This window comes from Apodemus sylvaticus, chromosome 7, assembly GCF_947179515.1.
Source record: "Apodemus sylvaticus chromosome 7, mApoSyl1.1, whole genome shotgun sequence".
Classification (NCBI taxonomy): Eukaryota; Metazoa; Chordata; class Mammalia; order Rodentia; family Muridae; genus Apodemus; species Apodemus sylvaticus.
Window position 1 is genome coordinate 3,601,231 of NC_067478.1, and position 19,596 is coordinate 3,620,826.

At 48.3% G+C, this 19,596-nt stretch overlaps 1 protein-coding gene across 1 annotated transcript; it reads right to left on the bottom strand.

The window, feature by feature from the left end:
- Positions 1–9,303: 9,303 nt before the first annotated feature.
- Positions 9,304–12,031, bottom strand: Eif1b (eukaryotic translation initiation factor 1B). Its single transcript, XM_052186957.1, has 4 exons — positions 11,727–12,031; positions 10,327–10,490; positions 9,957–10,058; positions 9,304–9,710 (listed from the first exon to the last, which is right to left on the bottom strand). The coding sequence occupies exons 1-4, from the start codon at positions 11,755–11,757 to the stop codon at positions 9,666–9,668; spliced, it is 342 nt and encodes a 113-aa protein (XP_052042917.1). The 5' UTR covers positions 11,758–12,031; the 3' UTR covers positions 9,304–9,665.
- Between the last annotated feature and the right edge of the window lie 7,565 nt (positions 12,032–19,596).

Genomic DNA, 19,596 nt, shown 5'->3' on the forward strand with positions numbered 1-19,596 from the left:
TGCAGTGAATCAGGGCAGCTTTGAAGGGCTGACTTCTGGCCCTGGATTCTCTCCTCTGCAGTCTTTCCCGCCCTTACACACTCGGAGTGGATCCCACGTCCTGAGGAGGGTTAGCGGCACTGGACGGAACGCACTGGTGATTGATGTCAGATCAGGACGCTCCCACACTGCACCTTGCCTCTGCCATTACCTTCAATTAACCTTTGGGTAAATAGCAGGCAGAGTTTCCACGAGCCGCGCAACGAGAGTCTGTGGTCAAGGTTAAGGTCTCGTCAGGCTCCACTGTGTCTTGCTATCTCTAAAGTACGAGCAATTAAAATCCGGGCCCTCATGCCTCTGAAACAGAGAACTTATAATAACGTTGAGTTTCTTGATTATTAACTTATTGGCATAATTTCCCTTTGTTGGAAGCAGCTGTGGGAAGAGGCCCGCGGTCTCAGGAGCTGGAATCTGCAGACTTCCCACAAGGTACTGTGCCACCACTGCTTCACTTCCTAATTCTTAGACCAGGTAGACCTGGACACCGCGGGCACTCTCTCTGCTTCAGCTCCTTCCAGACTAACATTTACCTTGCTAAAAACAATACGAGCAAGTTAATCTTTGGGGCAGCACACAAAAAGAAGATAAATACACATGTTGCCTTCAGAGACGGAGCCAAAAGGAAGACAGTGGGAAACAACAGGACTCTCTGTGATTGGCTAATTGGAATAATGAACTCACACAGGGAGGTGATTTTAAAACCCATTGTAGGGGATGGAGAGGTGACTCAGTGGTTGAGAGCCCTGGTTGTTCCTCCAAAGGACCAGGGTTCGATTCCTAGCATCCACATGGCAGCTCATAGGTGTCTGTGACTCCTGTTCCAGGGGATCCAGAGCCCTCACATAGACAGACAGACATTCAGTGAAGACACCAATGTACATAAAAGTTAATTTTAAAAAAAGTAAAAAATTGTAGCTAGGTAGAGAGACAGATCTCAGGTCTCCTGATCTGCCCGCCCACCCTTCCCTTCCCCCTCATTTCCAGAAGGTTCTACCTCTTGTTTCCTCTCTCTCTCTCTCTCTCTCTCTCTCTCTGGTTTTTTGGATTTGCTTCCCCCCCCCCCCCAAGACAGGGTTTCTCTGTGTAGCCCTGGCTGTCCCGGAACTCACTCTGTAGACCAGGCTGGCCTCAAACTCCGAAATCCGCCTGCCTCTGCCTCCCAGAGTGCTGGGGTTACAGGCGTGCACCACCAACGCCCGGCTTACCTCTTGTTTCTTAATGGAGTATTCTGAGTGCTTTCTGTCTATGATTTTTTTTTTTTGTTTTGTTTGTTTGTTTGTTTGTTTGTTTTGTTTTTCAACACTGAATTTCTCTAGCTGTCCTGGAACTCACTCTATAGACCAGGCTGGCCTCAAACTCAGAGATCCACCTGCCTCCACCTCCCAAGTGCTGGGATTAAAGGCGTGCATCATGAGCCGGGCATTGGTAGCACAAACCTGTAATCCCAGCACTTGGGAGGCAGAGGCCAGTGGATCTCTGAGTTCGAGGCCAGCCTGGTCTGCAGAGTGAGTTCCAGGACAGTCAGGGCTACACAGAGAAACCCTGTCTCAAAAAACAACAAACAAACAAACAAAAAAAGGCGTGCATCACCACTGCCCGCCCGGCTAAGGCCTCTCTCTTGACAGAGGATTTTCTCCTCATCTCCTACATACTTTCCCTGTGAGACTTCAAAAAGGATTCCACAGCCTAGCATGTTAGTTAATGCAGTTTTATTTCCAGCATTCTGGAGGCAAAGCCAGTGGATCCCTATGAAATTAGGGCCAATCTAGTATTCATAGTGAGTTCCAGGCCAGACAGAGCTACATAGTGAAACCCGTCTCAAAATAAAATAAGCGCTTTGGAAGGCTACTCAGGTCAGGAGGATTGCTACTTTTCTTATTTCTGAGACCGAATGCCTGGCAAGAACTAGCTCAAGGCACAATGGCTGTGTGAGGATGCAGGTCCGTAAGTGACCAGGAACAGCTTTGTTGCAGCAGGGACATGTGGTAACTGCTTGCACACATCTCAGAGGACCAGAAAACAGAGATGAGACAGGAAGTAGGCTATAAATCTCAAAGCCCACTGTACTGGCTAGTTTTGTGTGTCAACTTGACACAAGCTGGAGTTATCACAGAGAACGGAGCCTCCCTTGAGGAAATGGCTCCATGAGATCCAGCTGTAAAGTATTTTCTCAATTAGAGATCAAGGTGGGAGGGCCCCTTGTGGGTGGTGCCATCCCTGGCCTGGTAGTCCTGGGTTCTATAAGAAAGAAAAGCCAGGCAGTGGTGGCCCACACCTTTAATCCCAGCACTTGGGAGGCAGAGGTAGGCAGATTTCTGAGTTTGAGGCCAGCCAGAGCTATACAGATAAACCCTGTCTCGAAAGACAAAAACAACAACAACCAAAAAAACCCCTTTCCTCCCCAACTTGCTCCTTACACAAACACGGGTAGGCCTTCAGGGTCTTCGTGCCTGTTCAAATCCCTGTAATTCTGGAACCTATTACATCCTATTCTTTCATTTACATCTATAGATAGATGTCTAGGAGGTAGGTGTACTCTGTGCCTATCAAAGTGCTTTTCAGAGCAAGGGTTTGGACTTTTTTCTTAAACACGTGGATTATCTGAGACTGTTATTATATATATATATATATAATATATAATAATATATAATATATATATATATATATATATATATATATATATATATATATATATATATATATATATATATATATATATATTTTGGGGTCTTTTCTCGAACGGCCAATACATATAAAATCATATTAATCTGTGTAATTTAAAGACAGGGCATAAATAGGCCAATATTGCCCCCTATTTGCAGTATACAGGCATTACATCGTTGTCCCCTTTAAACCAGGGGGCGAAATAGACACAACTATGCTAAGCTGTTCCTGACACACCTGAAACCAACATAACAGGGGTTGGGGGAAAGAAACGCTGTCCTCAGGGCCATCTGTGAACAAGCCTCGCTTCCAGTGAAATTGTGTAATTTCACACGCACCTGGCGAGGGTGCTGGTGAGGGTGCTGGCAAGGGTGCTGGCAAGGGTGCTGGGGAGGGTGTGAATGTCTGGTGGAGAGGAGAGTGGACCATAGAGCCCACAGCCAACAGGGAACAACTTATTTAACAGACACAAATTAGCATGGAGTGCATGGGAACGGAAACATGATGTGTCAAAACTCAGACAGCTGGACAGGGTGAGGCACACCTGTAAAACCAGCACTTGGGAAGCTGAGGCAGGAGGATTATAAATCCAAAGCCATCTTTGCTATGGGGTGAAACCCTGTCTTAAAACAAGCTGGTAAAACAAACTCTGAGGGTTGCTCCTGGGAACATTGTATCTGTAATCACTTAAGGTATGAGAGAACCTGGGAACTTTGTATCCTTATAATAACTTTGGGTGTGGGGGAAGGGAAACGCATCAGACTTGAGATGTTACAATCATAGTGGAGCAGAGAGAGGGAAGCAAACGACTGGAAGGACAGATGGACAGTAAGGACATAACAGGGAGGGGTAAGAAAAGCCGAGCCAGAGGGTTGGCACACACCGTTAATCCCAGTGCTCGGGAGGCAGAGGCAGGTGGATGTCTGCGAGTTTAAGGCCAGCCTGATCTACAAAGTGAGCTCTAGAACAGCAAGAACTATCTATAGTGAGACCGTGACTCAAACTAATAAGTTTTCAAAGAGACAAAGAAATTGGCATTTTGAAAACTGACAAATCTTTGGAAACACTAATCAATAGAAAGAAAGGAAGGAAGGAAGGAAGGGAGGGAGGAAGGAAGAAAGGAAGGAAGGGAGGAAGGAAGGGAGGAAGGAAGGAAGGAGGAAGCTGTAAGCTTTGCACAGAGTAGTTGGACTGTCACAGCAAGAGTGGGAAAAAGACACAGAAAAGAACAGAAAACAGAGCCCCAGAGCCACACGGCTCTCTGGCTGCCACCCTGCTGCATCTGTGTGGCATGCATCCCAGGGATCCAAGGCCTCGTGAAGAGCAACAATTCAGCTGCCACATTGACCTTGCACATACACATACATGCAGGTGAAACACACTGGACTCCCACGCTGGCCTCTGATTTCCACACAGCTCTCCAGCCCAAGTTTTCTCCATGGATAACCGGAAAAACTAACTTGAACCAGATACTGACGGTGACCATCACCAAGAGGCAAAATCCACACAGGGTACACCGAGGCAGGTGACCGTACTGAAGCATAGTCTCCCTTGATTGATATTTGTCCCCAGGTGAAAACTCTCCCTCAGTTCGCAGCCTCTCCAAGGAAATAGCTCAGCAGAGGCTCAGCAACACATCTTCTCCGGGGAGAGATTCAGGCAGCTGACCTGTGGTTACAGCTGACCTGTGGTTACAGCCATTTGCGTCAGTGTGGTGTTTTCAAATTGTGTGTGTACCATGTATATGCTGGATGCCCTCAGATACTGCAGGGGGCACCAGATCCTCTGCCGAGGGCCATTTTGGTCCTGAGCCACAACAGCCAAGATGCAGCTGCAGTTTTCTTGGTTACCTTATCTAACGCTTGTCTACTGTTCCCCACGGAGTCCCTGAGTGGCCATCATCATCACCAGTGGATGAAGAAACCGAGGTGTGGGAGGTGACCTGCTATTGTACAGGAATTACCAAGGGCTGAGCAGGGATTGTTGAAGCATCTTCTGACTAGAGGACCAGTTGTGCTGGAGGGGAAAGCATCTTTTGATGTTGCCTTTCTTACAAAAGTGGAACCGATGTCATGACGATTGTTTTTCAAATGGCCTGGATTCTGTCCTGACTTGCTACATGGCCCGCCACTTAAAAGAGACCATTTTTCACTGCAAAGGAATCGAAGGAAGGGTAGTCCTCAGTGAGATGTAAGGGTGGTGTGAAATGGTTTCTGTCCTGTACATGAATCTTTACTGAAACAGTCCCACTTGGCCATCGTATGTGACTGTCTTCCATGGTTGAGTGAAGCACTTGAAACATAGACCAAGCAGCCTTGGCACCTCAAGTATTTAATGGGGAAAGCCCCCACAGAAACACAGGCAAAGATGACATGCTAAGGCGTGGTGACCAGAAGAGCACAGGGGCGAGGGGGGCAGTTAAACCCAGACACAGATGAGGTAGGAGAAAAAGGGTGTCAGCACTGACACCTATGTCTCGGGCTTGAGGACACAGGTGGCACACTGCCATCTATGTCGTATGGGAGGCAGGCTGGAAGGTGGTCACTCAGTCATGTTAATCTTCTGTTTTTGATTTTTGTGTACATGTGTTCACGTGTTGGGTGTGCATGTGTGCGTGCATGCGTGTGTGCGTGCATGCGTGTGTGTGTGTGTGTGTGTGTGTGTGTGTGTGTGTGTGTGTGTAGGCCAGAGGCGGAGGGCAAGCATCTTGCCCAGTTGCTCTCCATCTTATGTACACTGAGGCAGGGATCTTTTGTCTCTGCCTCCCGAGTGCTGGGATGACAGGTGGGCCAACACTCCCACCCACCGTCTACATGGGTCTAGGGATTTGAACTCTGGTCCTGGTGCCTCGTAGCAAGCATGTTATCACCACTGAGCCATCTCTGCAGCTAAAGCGCGGCAGTTTTGAAGTTCCAGAGACATATGTAAATTGATGACCAGCAGGATGGCATCGGAAGGGAATGTGAGATCAGGTGAGGTTTGCTTCTCTTGTGTGTGAAAAATGTCCCTGTCCTTGTGTGGTCAGATGGAGAAATGAGAGAGGGCGTTGCCTGGAGAGTGGGGGATGGCTCACAGGACATAACTGGGGTCTTGGTGAAAACAAGATGCCGCCTGGGTAAGCTGGCAAGGAGAGCACACACAGCATTGTCTGGAGGGAGGCTGAGTGGGAAGATAACTTTAAAGTATCTCAGAGATGTTTCCGTGTCTCCAAGACACAACAGGAACAGGGCTGGAGGAGAAAGTGAGGGAAGGGCTCTTCTCGCCAGGCGCTTTTAGCTTATCCAGGTAAGTATTCAGTGAGACGGAACAAAGAGTCAGGGTTGCCTTCCCACACAGCCTCACGTACGCTGGACCGGCCTCCAACTCCCTGTGTGCAGAGGATAACCTTGAACGTCTGATCTTCCCACCTCTTCCCAGTTTATGTGGTATTTGTTAAGAGTCAGACCCAGGCCTGTGTGCATGCTAGGCATGAGTTCAATGGGGGTGGGATGAGGGTTGAGAGAGATGAGTGTTTGCAAGGGCGTATCTGTGGATCTCTGCTAGCCTTCCCGTGTGTGGAGAAGGATGGAATCTCATGCCCGTGGAACTGGGTGAAACTGGGTTGTGAGAGCTGACATCAGTCAGCTGTTTTCATTACAATGCAAGACAAGGGGGAGCCAGAGGGCCAGGGCTTGGTAAACCACAGCTGCCCAAAGAGCCTGTCGTTAGGGCTACTATGACAATATAGTGAAACAACACCTTTCAATTCTCTAGGGGATTCCAGAGCCAGGGACCGCCTAGTATGGTGCTGCTGGATCCAGAGAAACAAACAACTTGGACTGTCATTTCCAGGAGAGGAAGAGACTGATTCTCTGTGGTTCCCAGATGAGTCTTTCTCTCTATTCACACACACACACACACACACACAGAGGCTATAAATTGGGGAGTGATGTTAGTAGACTCCAGGCTGTATTTACTCTCTGACAATCCTGAAGCCTCAGGTTTTTTTTGGCTTATTCACGCACTAGGGGACATAAGCAAATATCTCTGTTGACACAGAATTAACTTCCTAGTAGCATGTGTGGTGGCTGTGTACATTCCGAGGGTAAGGCTGTATAAACACTGTCATTTCTCCCAAGTGACAGAAAGGTAAAGCTGCTTTTTATGGATTGTAAAAGGGACTGGCTGAGATCAGTTTGGATAACTGTCCACACGGCTGACCATAAGTGGATGGTGTGTTGGCCAGGAGCCATGGTTCTCTAGATGTCCACAAGAGGGTGCTAACAGACCACTTAATCTGCCTCAGTGTAACCACTTTCCATGGTCCCCCACCTTTCCATTTTAAGGCTCTTGGTCTACCAAGTGAGCTGCTGTTCACACTGTTCACCATGTTGTAAGAAAACTATCCCTGGCTTCTAACAAGTCTACAGCACGCGTTGGTTCAGACTGCATTCTGGTGACTAAGGATGGAGGCCTTTTCTGACTTTGAGGGATACTGTTTCCATCCAGCTCCCCATAGCATCAGTCATGGCTGGCATGGACTAAAAATCCTACTTCCACTCCTTAGACCACATGTCTTGTCCAAAGGGCTTCAAGAGTGGCTTTCAGGTAAGAAGTATGTATAATAGCAAAGTGGAGGCAAAAGCCAGCTTCCTTCTACAGCATCCTGGAGACCCTTCCAAGATCTTTCTAGACTACCCTGCAGGAAGTCTGTGAGCATTTAAGACTCCCCAAGAACCTTGAACTTTAGACCTTTTGTATGTTGACAGTTGACATAACTCTGTGATCACTTGTTGTTTGAGACAGGTTTTTGAGTAGCCCCCTCCTGGCCTTGAACTCCTCCATGCTGTTTCTGCCTCTCCAGGGCTGGGATTACAGACATACCACCGCCACACCCAGGTCTGTAATTGCTTCTTGTATGACGGTTGTAGGCTACTCTCCAGTGAGGTGAAGGCAGGAGGCTCAGGCTTATGTTGTTGGTGGGCAGCAGCCATCAGGATGTCAGCCACACAGGTGAGCCACCCACTCATGCTGAGTGGGCCTCACGGATTCTCACAGGCACGGTCATCCTGTAGTGCCTGAGATCTAGGGCATCCCAGGACAGTTTGGCAAGCCCCCTTCCTTTGGTGCCAAGCCCACTCCATACTGCTTGCTCTGCCCCACTCTGTATGTCCACTGGCCTGATGGGTAGGAGTGATTCCTATCACAAGCTTCGTCCAGTCAGCTCGATTGCTGAGCTTTTAATTTTAACACTGTCACTGAAGGCTGCCCTTCACTTACGCAGATGCTATGCAGACATTTTGCTTGATGAGCAGCTGTGCTGGGGTGACCTACTGCCTGACTTCTGGGCTGTAGCCACTTCATCCTTTAGCTGGAGGATAGCTAGTGACCCAGAAGCTGCACTGCCATTATGGCTGGGGTGGAACTGTTCCTTTACTGTGATGGATACTACTCCCGCTCAGGAGAACAGCTTGTCACTCGTCCTTCAGTGAAAGACAGGGCAGGCTGCTTTGGCCTCCAGCATACCAGGCTGACAGGCAGAGGAACCTGTCTACTTCAGACTGTGCCTCAACAATGCTCTTTTCATAATGGTTTTGCCAAGGTTTCAGTTAACTCTCAGGGCCCCTTGATACTCAGTTTTGTACCCCAAAGCATAAACCAGTAGACAGAATGCAGTCTGTATCTTTCCACAGGACGCCTGGGTCTGTGTCCTTCTTGAGCTGAGGCAATTAGGCTTGGCTGTCCAGCAGTTTAAACTGAAGTTGCTCACCACTTATCCCGTGACTTCAGTCTGCAGACTGGTGCAGAAGACCAGGAGGCAGCACCCAGCCTCTTCTTACTCTAACCACTCGACTGCTCTCAGCTCCTATCTGAGGCCTTGACTTAAAGAGCCTGTTTTCTAGGCATCTCCACACAGACTCTGGTGCCAGTCGAGGCTTCAGTGTTCTCAGCCACGGGAAGAACCAGTTAACAGTAAGCTAGTCAAGCTGGGACAGTTGGTAAAAGGCTGCAGATGGCTGGGCGCCTTTAATCCCAAACTCAGGAGGCAGAGGTGGGCGGACCTGACTTTGGAACCAGCCTAGTCTACGTACAGAAACTGTTTTAGGGCAAACCCTCAATGTAGTCCTCACAGGAGGCAGAGAGCAGGACTGTGTAGGATACTGATACTTTGCCACCCCACCAAACTCATCAGTTCCACACTTACACATGCTTTTCTCTGCTTTGGTTCAATGGTTTCCTGGCATAATTTTCCATCCAGCAAATCAGTTTGATTAGACACAGGGACTCAGGATACCTCCTGGTCTCTTCCCACTTCCATCCCTGAGAGTCACCCCAGGTCCCAGCTTCCTTGAGTGCAGTGCACACTGATGTTGCAGGTGCAGAGCTGCTAACTTTAGGTTAGCTTTAGGGCTGCTAACCTAAAGCTCCAAGCCCAAAGCCACAAGACACCCCCCCCCCCACCCCCGCCGGCTAAATGCATTCATACCAGGATCTCTCTCTTTACCTGTGGTTCTGAAGCTGATGAACCTAGAGGTCTCTGGGAAGAGACAGCTCATGTTCTTCATGTTTCATCAGCAAACGAAAAAACCAAAGTGCGTTGCTGGCTTAGGTCAGCGCTCATAAAGGACACACAGACTTTCTTTTTATTGTTAAGCTGCAACATACATGGTTTAATACAACAACAAAAACATTTAACAATCAAATGAAAATAGAACTAACAACAAACACTCAGAACAAAACCTTTTCCATTGGAAACATGTTAGGATGGACTTGGGCCTCCTTCCCATCTCACCGCGATCTCCTTATGACTCAGGAGCCTACACACCCCGTGTTTTCTGTAGCCATGCAGGTGTGAGTGGAAGTCTGAATGATTAAATAAACGCAAAGTCTGTCGTTTACTGTAAAGAATCATCTCCCGAGGCAGCCAAACTGGGTTAGAGAACAAAACCATTTAAGAAACTCGCCACATGTTTGGGTTCATCTTAGAATCCGTGAACCTTCAGCTGCTCCTCCTTGACGATGCCAACCTGCAAAGTGAAACTGTGCTCAGCAGAATCCCACTGCCCCAGATGATAGTCCCACACTGTTCCTATGTCAATCACCAGGCCACTTAGCCGCAGCGTGAGCCTTACTGCTTTCAGCGTGAGCCTTACTGCTTTCAGTCAGGGGACACTATTCTATTCACTACTTCAGTCCTGTGCTTTTCACTAAGTAGGAAAGGATTCCTGTCTCTTTCAAGGTCACACACAGGGTGCATCCATCCATCCACTCACCTCCAAAAGAAACTGGCAAATGTTCTTCCTCTGGTCACCTTGAAGCTGAATAACCTCTCCGTACTCAGGATGTTCAATCACAGTTCCATTACAGGCAAATTTCTACAACACATGAAGTCAAATGTAGAGGTTTTACTTTTGACAGAACAAATGTAGTCACACCAGCCGGCCTGACTGCATTAAGGAGCAGTGTCCTCCAGAACTACGCGACTCTGTAAATGAATCTGGACGCCACGTGAAGGAAATTATACTAGGGGAACAGCAACAACTGATCGGCTCACACTGCTGAGAGTGGGGTAACCCACTGAGGTGGAGAACAAAACAGCTTTTCTGGCCTGAGCCCTGGCAAGCACCCACTCCTCATGGTCACCTTTTTGAAAGCTTTCACAAGTTTCTTTTTGTCATAATCGTCCGCAATGCCCTGCACAGTGGTCAGCGTCTTCCTGCCGTTCCGCTGCTGGATTCTTATATGAATGTAGTCCTCAGTCCCTGCCGGGAGTAAGTCGTCGCCCTTAGTTGCATCAGCAAAGGGGTCTGTAGAGGGACAGAAAAGTCGCAGAGCAGAAAACAAATTACAAAGTAGTAAGTAGAAGAGCAGTGCACTCCAGATTTAGACAGATTGCAGTGATGCCCCTAGCTACAGCTTCATTTCTGCAGGCGAGGGTGGGGCTCACTGATACGAAGTTTTTCAAACGAGAAAAACCTAAGCAGGCTATGTGTGCCGATATTTGAGCTTAAAAGCAGAGAGCACCATTGTTGAAGCCACCCTCTAATGAAATAGAAGACATTTATGAAACCCTAATTTCATATAGCCTAGCCTTCATACATCTCCACTACTCTTCGACTACAAAAACATTCAATACACCCACCTCAGTTAGCTAGTAACCAAGCCTTATAAAATGCATAGATATGCGTGCAATCGTAAGGTGTAATTTACAAATGACTGCCAGCAGAGACAACAGGACCACTTACTTCCAAGTCAAATCAGAGGCCTCTCTATCTTAGTGTTTCAAACAGAGGACTCTGAGGACTGCTTAAAACCAGCTGGGTCCAGCCCCACCCCCAGCTCCAGCCAGTGGCAGGTTCCTCAGGCACCCCCGCCCTCCCACACCCCCACCCGTTCCCTCCAGCCCTGGCAGACTGAGTGGCAGGTCCCCTAAGCCCCGAGCTTCCCTACTCGCCCAGCAAAGGCTGAGCAACTCACCCACCCCTACCCCAATACACAGACACACACACTTGTGAGTCGTCTGAAGAGTCACAGGTCTCGCAGCCGCCCTAAAGCGTTCAGGTTTTCCAGCTTCTGGGTCCCAGCCCTCCAGTCTCCTTGCAAAGCCCTGGCCAGCTCCGAGGCCACAAGAGAATACCTGAGACTCCCAGCATCCCGACACTGTCAGGTTCCCCCGCCCGCAAGCCCCTAGTCCTAGTCTCTGCAGCCCTGGCAAGCACTGGAGCCCCCCTGTAGGTCTCCGAAGCCCCCGGTCTTGCGGTCAGTGTCAAGTCCTCCCCGCCTCTGGCCAGTCTCCCTGCAGCCCTGCAGCCCCGACCCGCCTGTGAGTCCCCGAGACCCTCGTCCTCCCGCCAGTGTCAAGTTCCCCAAGCGCCGGCCGGGCCCTCGCCTCCTACGGGGTTGCAGGCCCGCTTAAGGCCGTATCCGAGGCCCGGAGAGAGGCGTCCCCCGGGCTAGGGTCGCGGGGAGCCCCCGTCGCCATCTTCTGGGCGCCGAGACAAAGCCCAGAGGGACGCGGGCGGCGGCCGGCCACTGGACCTTACCGAAAGATTGGAGGTTCTGGATAGTGGACATGCGACACTAGTGTGAGGCCGGTGAGGGGATAAAATTCCTGCGGGGCCCGCCCGGATCACCGTGTCAGGAGGCTGCAGCGGCGAGAAACGGAAATCAATGAAGCGGCGGAAGCCCGGGGCGCAGGAAGACGCGGAGGCGGCGGTAGGGCGCGAGCGGGAAGACGGCGCTGCGGATTCTCGCACAAAATGGCCGGCGCCGCGTATTTAGCTACGCGCGCCGCCGCCACGTGACCACACGCACCGCGCGTCCGCCCCGGATCGCTGAGCTGGGGGCGAGGAGCGCGCAAGAGCCCACTGCGGGCAGCCGCGGTCCGCCCCGCCCGAGGCGCCGGGTGGAGGCACTTCCGGGTGTAACGGCGAGAAACGCGCCCCCGGGGCCCGCACTTGCAGCTCGCGGGGGCCGCGTCTCTGCGCCTCCACCTCCCTCCCCAGCCCCCGGGAGTTCGCGAGACCCCTGAGTTTCTTTTGCAGAACCTTTGTGGGTGACATCTGGGAATCCTCCCTTCCTACAAGTCCATGGATTCCGATGCTGCAATCTCTACTAAGTTTAACCACTTTGTCTCAGGTGTCACGACTTAGCCTCTAGCAGAGTCTGTTGTACGTGGAGTGAACGCACTACCAATCCTGCCTGAGCTCTCTGCGGAGCCTCCTAAGGTCGGATGCAAGTTCTGGGCAGGATAGGTGCCTGCCTGGTACTAGGTGAATGACAGATAAAATAACTGCAAAGAGTAACCGTGCACAACCATCAGCGGACAGTGGGGAACCGCCTTACCTATGCAAACCTATGCAGGTGGTTGGCTTTCTAGACCAAAGTAGTAGACTAAAATTTAGGAATTCTCCATCTTTTTGTAGGCCAAGCCTGTCGACCTCGTGTTGCAATAATTTTGGAGGCCTGATGTAAGACATTAGAAGCCTTAGATTGATAACATGTGTCTGTTTAGCAGCTCACAATAAGATGTAGCAGTAGGTCCAAATGCTACTACAATTTACTTTTCAAAAAGATTTTATTTTTATGTGGTTGGGTGTATGTACCATAGAGGCCAGAAGAGGGTGTCATATCTCCTGGAACTGGAATTACAGATGGATATGAGTCACCATGGGAACAGAACTCAGGTCTCTTGCAAGAGCAGCAACTCCTGGGAAGTCTTTCGAGTTTCATTACTGTAATATTAAAAAGGAAATAAATATCTGAAGTGTGTGAATGTTTCAGTGCCATCTATTGTACAAAGTGGCCACTTCTAGTGTTTCTATGCATGGTTGCCTGTTGCTTAAAGGATTGTAAAAAAAACCACTTGTATGCCCCTACATCCACCAGCCAAGTTTTAGGAGCATTACTTACTCAGTGTTATACCATGGTCTGAAAAACTCTAGATTATGAATACTTGAATTAATAGTCTTGAGCACCTTCCACCTTCATGTGGGTTCGGGGGCTGGAACTCAAGTTGTCAGGGCTGTCCAGCAAACCTGAGCCACCTCACCAGTCCTTGAATAATTTTTAATAAGTTATATACATTTTCTGCCTGATGTATTAACACTAATTTCTAAGTAACTTATAGTCTACAAAGTAGTCATAAGGAGCACAGACTACACAAAACTTACCATATAAATTACCACTCTATTGTATGGTTCGTTTCCCCCTTTTCTTACTAGATATACTGTACCACTGTGTATTTCGTGGTTTCCCAGATGGAGCATAGGGTGAGTGGGCCAAAGAAGAAAAGTAACACAGAAAAGCTTTGACATTTCTCTGAAATCTGGAGCTGGAGAGATGGCACAGTCTTGCTGTGCATTCAGAGGACTGCAGCAGGCCCCAGTCCCCAGGAGGAATCAGCTCTCAGTTACCTACAACCCCAGCTCCAGAGGGTGTGGGATACCCTTTTATGGACTGTGTGGGCATGCACCTGAACTCAGGTGCACACACACACACCCACACACAGCAAAATCTTCAAGGTCTCACTGTCATTATACTTATTAGTAGCACATATCCCTCTGTTTAGAAGTGAGACTTGCATCAGCAGTAAGTAAGAAAGCTACAGAAGTTTTAGCCAAGCAAATAAAAAAAAAAAAGGTTGAAGGCTCTTCTGACTCTGCCCTCATGGCTTTGCGTTTAAGCCTCTGTTAAACCTACTGTTCATGTGCAGCATGGAGCTCTTGCAGTATAGATGGTCTAAATTGAAATGCAAGGGTAAATATAAAATATGCACGGACTTCTAAAGATTCCAGTCCACCTGTTCACTTTTACTTATAAAAAATGTAGAAATGTAGCTGCTAGAAAATTACACATTACATGTAACTTATATCCAATTTCTATGAGACAATGTTGTTAGAGATTCAGAGAAACTCACATTTTTATAAAAAGAATAAACTGAAGTATTTAAAATGGAGTGTGTCTGGCTTTAAGTGGTAACAGCATGGGTGAAGGCAGTCCCTTCTGGCAGTGTTAGAGAGGAGCCTGGGTGGTCACAGGGCATGGCTGACTAAGGGAAGGAAGATAAAGGGTGACAGTTGGAAGGTTGCCAAGGTGAGAGGTAGACTCCAAACTGCGATTTTAGCACCCACACAACACCATACATGAAACCAGCCAGAAAACCCACGTGTTACAGGGGGAGAACCTACCGGCTGTCCAGCAGGAATAGCTTTGCCTGGCTGTTAGCCACAGGAGCTGTTTCTCTTGGTCCCTCATAAAGGGGACACTATGATGTAGCTACCAACCACCCTGGCAGCCTGCCTACATTGGAGACTGTGATGGGATTTACTCAGTTGTGTCTTATATCTGGTAGTCATGGAGGCATGGTATCTGATTGGAGCTCTGGATCCTTGACCATCCAAAGACTTGTCTTCTGTACAGAATTTGTGACCAAAACACTAGTGACTCAGATGTCTCTCTTCAGGGAGTTCAAGCCACACATACCCCTGGCTGTTGCACTCTGAATTTAATGTTGCATCCTGCCAAGGTCAAGCTCTGTACTGGCTGTTCCTGGTCCGGAACTAGAGCACACACATAAAAGATAAGATGGCAGACTGGTTACAGAGAAAAATGGGGGTTCCTCTCATGGGCTCAATGCTCCCCTCCTCTTCAGTTTATCTGTATCTCCTTACATTTGTCAGAAGCCTAAGATTCTTTTTTTTTTGTTTGTTTGTTTTTTGTTTTTTTGAGACAGAGTTTCTCTCTGTAATCCTGGTTTCTCCGTGTAGTCTTGGCTATCCTTGAAGTCACTCTGTAGACTCTACTTCCCAAGTGCTGGGATCAAAGGTGTGTACCACCACTCCCAGCTAAACAGCTGAACAGTGCTTCCTCTTAACCACTGAGCCATCTCCCCAGCCTTAAATCTCCTACTATTAATGCAAAACTTTCCCTTCATGTCCTAATATCTTCGGGAACTATAATGAACTGTAAGAGACTTTTGCGGGAAGGCTTAAGGCTGTCTACATAACAAACCAGGCAGCCTCCTCTTCTGACTGTGCACCCCACAATGAATCCTTTGTGTATTTCCTCTCCAGTGATAAGATAATGTGAATCACGTAAGGGCAAAACGAACATTTGCCTATAGTTAGGTCTCTAGGACAGTCGCTTACCCACTTGAAACTGGGAAGACTCTATGGTCTTTGTGCCTGTATCAGGGAAATGGAATCAGCATTCCAAAGTGCTGAGCCAACAGCACTGGTGCCCATGGGAGAGCAGACTCAGAAGTGCTGGAGGACTGGTGCCCAGTATCTGCTTTGATGGTACCTAGTGTCTTTCCCATCTTGTATTCAATGAGAAAAGGTAAGTGTTAAAGCTAGGTTTCCTAGGGAAGCCCTGCTGCCTAGGGGTTAACCATGTTTATTGAACAACAAGAACAACAACAACTAAGTTGTCATCTATCTACCCAAAATACAAGGGACCAGAACTTGTGCACAATTGTAGGATCAGGAGACACGTCAGAGAGAAAGTCATAATCTACATCAGCTTGGTTTATTGTCTGAGACACAGCCTTGTTATGTTCCTAAGTTGGCTGGAAACGTCAAGGCTCAAGTGATCCTCCGGACTCTATCTCCACAGTAGGGTAGCTGGGACTGCAGCTGCATGTGTCAGAGCCCCACTCTGGGCCTTTTGTTTGTTTGTTTGAAATAGGTTCTCGTTTAGCCCAGGCTGGTCTGGAACCTGGTATATAGCTGAGGCTGGTCCTGAACCTCTGATTTTCCCTTCCTCTACTCCCTCAGTGCTGGCTCACCACCGTGCTATGTACCACAATGCACACACCACAGCGCTATGCACCATCACACCATGTATGTGGTGCTGGGATGGAACCGGGGTTCCTGCATGGTAGGTGAGCCAATCAACCAACTGAGTCTCCAAAGTCAAGATGCTGGTAGTTTTGGTGATCAGATACCGACATGATTCCTTGAGGGGCACACGTCTTTCAAGGAGGAGGGAATCTTCTGCCTCACATGGCCAGAAGGACAAAGGGCAAAAAGGAGAAATGGGGGCTAAGTCCTCCTTGAGACAGGGTTAGTTCTTTCACAGGAGACAGAGTCTATATGACCTAAACATTTTCTACCAGCCTCTGCACCCCAACACCATTGCACCCCAACATCATTGTGCTGTATAGTTTCTAGCAGCTGAATTTTGGGTCTGCACCCTAACAACAATGAACATGGTGACTAGTGTATCATGTGGGGGTGTTAGCAGTTTTCTGTTCTACAGAAACAACCTACTCATATTTAAGGAGCCAATAATTGTCCTTATTTTCAGGGAGTATGAGAGGCTAAAAGGAGAGTTTAAACTGAGACAAGCTGTAACCATAGAGAGGCGTCTGGAAGCTTGGAAACTTGAGGGATCTGTGGCTGTAACCATTCCCTTTGGTTCACTCTAGCAAAATTGTTCTTAGAATCATGGCAGCCAATGTGTACAACATGACTGAACTAGAGAGATTGGGATAAGTAGACACTGAGAGAGAAAGACAAATAAAACCCTTTCCTGTCAGAAATCTGGGATGCACGGTGGGCCAGGGCAGGTCCCCGAGGCTGAGGCTGGCCCATTGCCGCTGTCCTGCTCATTCAGCCGGATGCTTGGCTGGACGTGTTTCTGCCCCAAGGTTAAATCATGTCACCAGTCTCCACCAGACCTATTCCTATAAGCCGACAAACTAGAGAGTCAAAAATAGATGTTCTTGGAATCACATTTGTTTAAATGGAAGTGCTTTAAATCTATTTTTTTGATGAAATATTACTAGATATAGAGAATTATTATGAATTATTATGAATAAAACTCAAGGCCATTGAGTAAATCTTGTCTGTGTGTGTGTGTGTGTGTGTGTGTGTGTGTGTGTGTGTGTGCACCTGTGTGCACACACTTCTAGTGGCCAGAGGTTGGTAGGGTTGTTCTCAAATCATTCTTGATCTTAGTTTTTGAGACAGGATCTCTCACTGAGCCTTTAGCTAGCTTGGCTGGCCACTGAGCCCAGAGACTCCTCTCTGGGCCTTTCTCTTGTTGGTATTACAAGCACACATCATCATCCTCTGCTTCTTACATTAACTCTGGGGTCGACTCAGGTCCTCATGTTTGTATAGCAAGCCCCTTACCACTGAAGCCAGAGACGCAGCCAGAGAATATTGTCAACTCCGAAATGCTGGGATGATCAATTTGTTAGTGTAACCATAGGGAGATCAAGAATTCAGTAAGTCAGGACTGGGGAATTTTACAGACATGAAGGTGAGAGATTCTCCTGAGCTCGGGTTGGGGGTTGGGTATCTCTCTACACTGGAAGGCTCTGGTGCATGAAAACAATATTCTTCCAAACAGGCATCCAGTGCCATCTCCAAGAATCGACTCAGGGAGGGACTGGAGTCTTTCAGAAGGAAAACAGAAACCTGGTGACATAAAAGGAGACACTGAGAGCCTGCGTGGGACCGCCTGTCAGCCAGTGGGGTCACGGGTCAGGCAGCCCATCTTACGCACCTGGCAGTTCAGGTAGTCTCAGTTTGCTGAGATGGAAGCTTCTCTATCGACAGATGTGAGCATGGTTACATCTGAGGAGATGCACCTCACCTTTTCCAGGGTACTGACACATGGCACCGGATCCTCTGTCCTCTCATTGGATGCAAAAGTCATTTGATTCTCATTGGTCACTCAGTGTTAGCGTCTCTTCTATTTCTTCTTCACCAAGGAAAGACCCAGGGCCACCACGGTATGAAAGCTGCTGCCTAATATAGGGTTGTGTGTAATTTCTGCAAGTGGGCTGACCTCTCCCTTCAGGGAGAAGCAGTGTGCTGGTTGGTTTTGACTTCCAGATTGCCACGTCACACAATCGCTGTAACCAAGCAGAGAGCAACGGTCTGGATCAGTGGGCTCTTGTGACGGTCATTTGACGTAGAAGACACACCGGACGTGGGTGGCATCACTTCATAGTGGGAGGATGAGAGAGAACTAGGCACGGGGAAGCACCAAGATCCACTCCCTCTCTCTGTCTTGACTCTAGATGTCATGTGGCCAGAAAGCTCCTGACTTTCCTACGGTAACTGACGTAACCTGGAATTGTAAGCCACATAAATCCTCTGCTCTTCAGGCTGCTTTTGGACAGGGTGTTTCATCACAGCAACAGAGGAATCTAGGACAAGCAGTGACCTCCCCGAGGCTTACATTTGCGCTGATGTTCTCAGCACCTCTCTAGCTTGCCCGGATTCTTTTCTTAGCCCGTTTTAACAGCAGCTTCAGTATTGATTCTGAGACGTTTTTAAACCGAACCACCAATTATTTTTTTGATGATATACAATATACTCACATCATACTTTGTCCACCACAGTATGTACTCCCAGACCAGCTGTGCCCTTCTGTCTCAAAAGCACAAGGCTTTGTCCACAACCACAGTGAGAGGCACGCCGGTGACCAGTGTGTGGGGGCTGTGTCTTCCTAGCCCTCTGTTTAATTGGCTCCTCACGCTTCTTGCTTTGTCAGTTTCTTAGGCTGTTGGATCCACATTTCCTCTAATTTTAACATAATCCTTTACTGGAAGTAACTTTTTCTGTTCGATGAATTCATAATGCTGGTGAGACAACCTTACCCAAGACACATGTTCTTTTTTAGTGTAGTATTTTTATTGGTTTATTAGAAATTTCAGGCAGTATATTTGGGTGATATTCTGTCTGTGCTTCTGTGACATTTCCTGAAACTTAAGTGTAGGGATTGTGCTGTGGATCTATCAATTGGGGTTGGGCAGGGCCCTGCCAACCAATTGTTCTCTGCATTTTAAAAAAGCTGCGTCTTTCTCTAATGGTCTAATGGCCTTCATCAGCTACAACAAGAAGCTTCTATAATGAGGGACAAGAGCTGTGCTTTTCTGTGGATATAAGGATAAGTATTCAGAGTGAAGTTAGAAATAGTGTTGGTTTTGGAACGTGACAACGGTGGGTTTTCTTCTAGGCTTCATGGCCTCACTATTACCATGCATTTTGTGCTCCAGGGTGAGGTTTAATAATTAAGACACAGAGACATCTATGTAACTTAAAGCTGCCGGCCTGTGACTGGGTCAGTCTCTCAGCTAGCTTCTAACTTAGCTCGGCCTCTCTGCCCACGGTTGCATCCTCTCTCGCCATGTGGCTCTCCCTCCTTCTCCTCCCTGCTCCATTCCTGTCTTTCCTCTGTCCCTCTGCTTCTGTCTGTCTGCCTGATCATTGTGCCAGATCCTTCTGTGCCAGCTCTGGCCGGCCGCCAGCTCTTTATTACCCCTCCTTACTCATCCAGTTGGCACTGGGGGCTGTGTGACCTTCCCCAGGGCAGCTTGCCTTTCTTTTTGGGCAGGTCAGGAAGCAACAAACATTTACACATCCTGCCAGCCTGGTGCCAGCCTGGTGCCAGTAA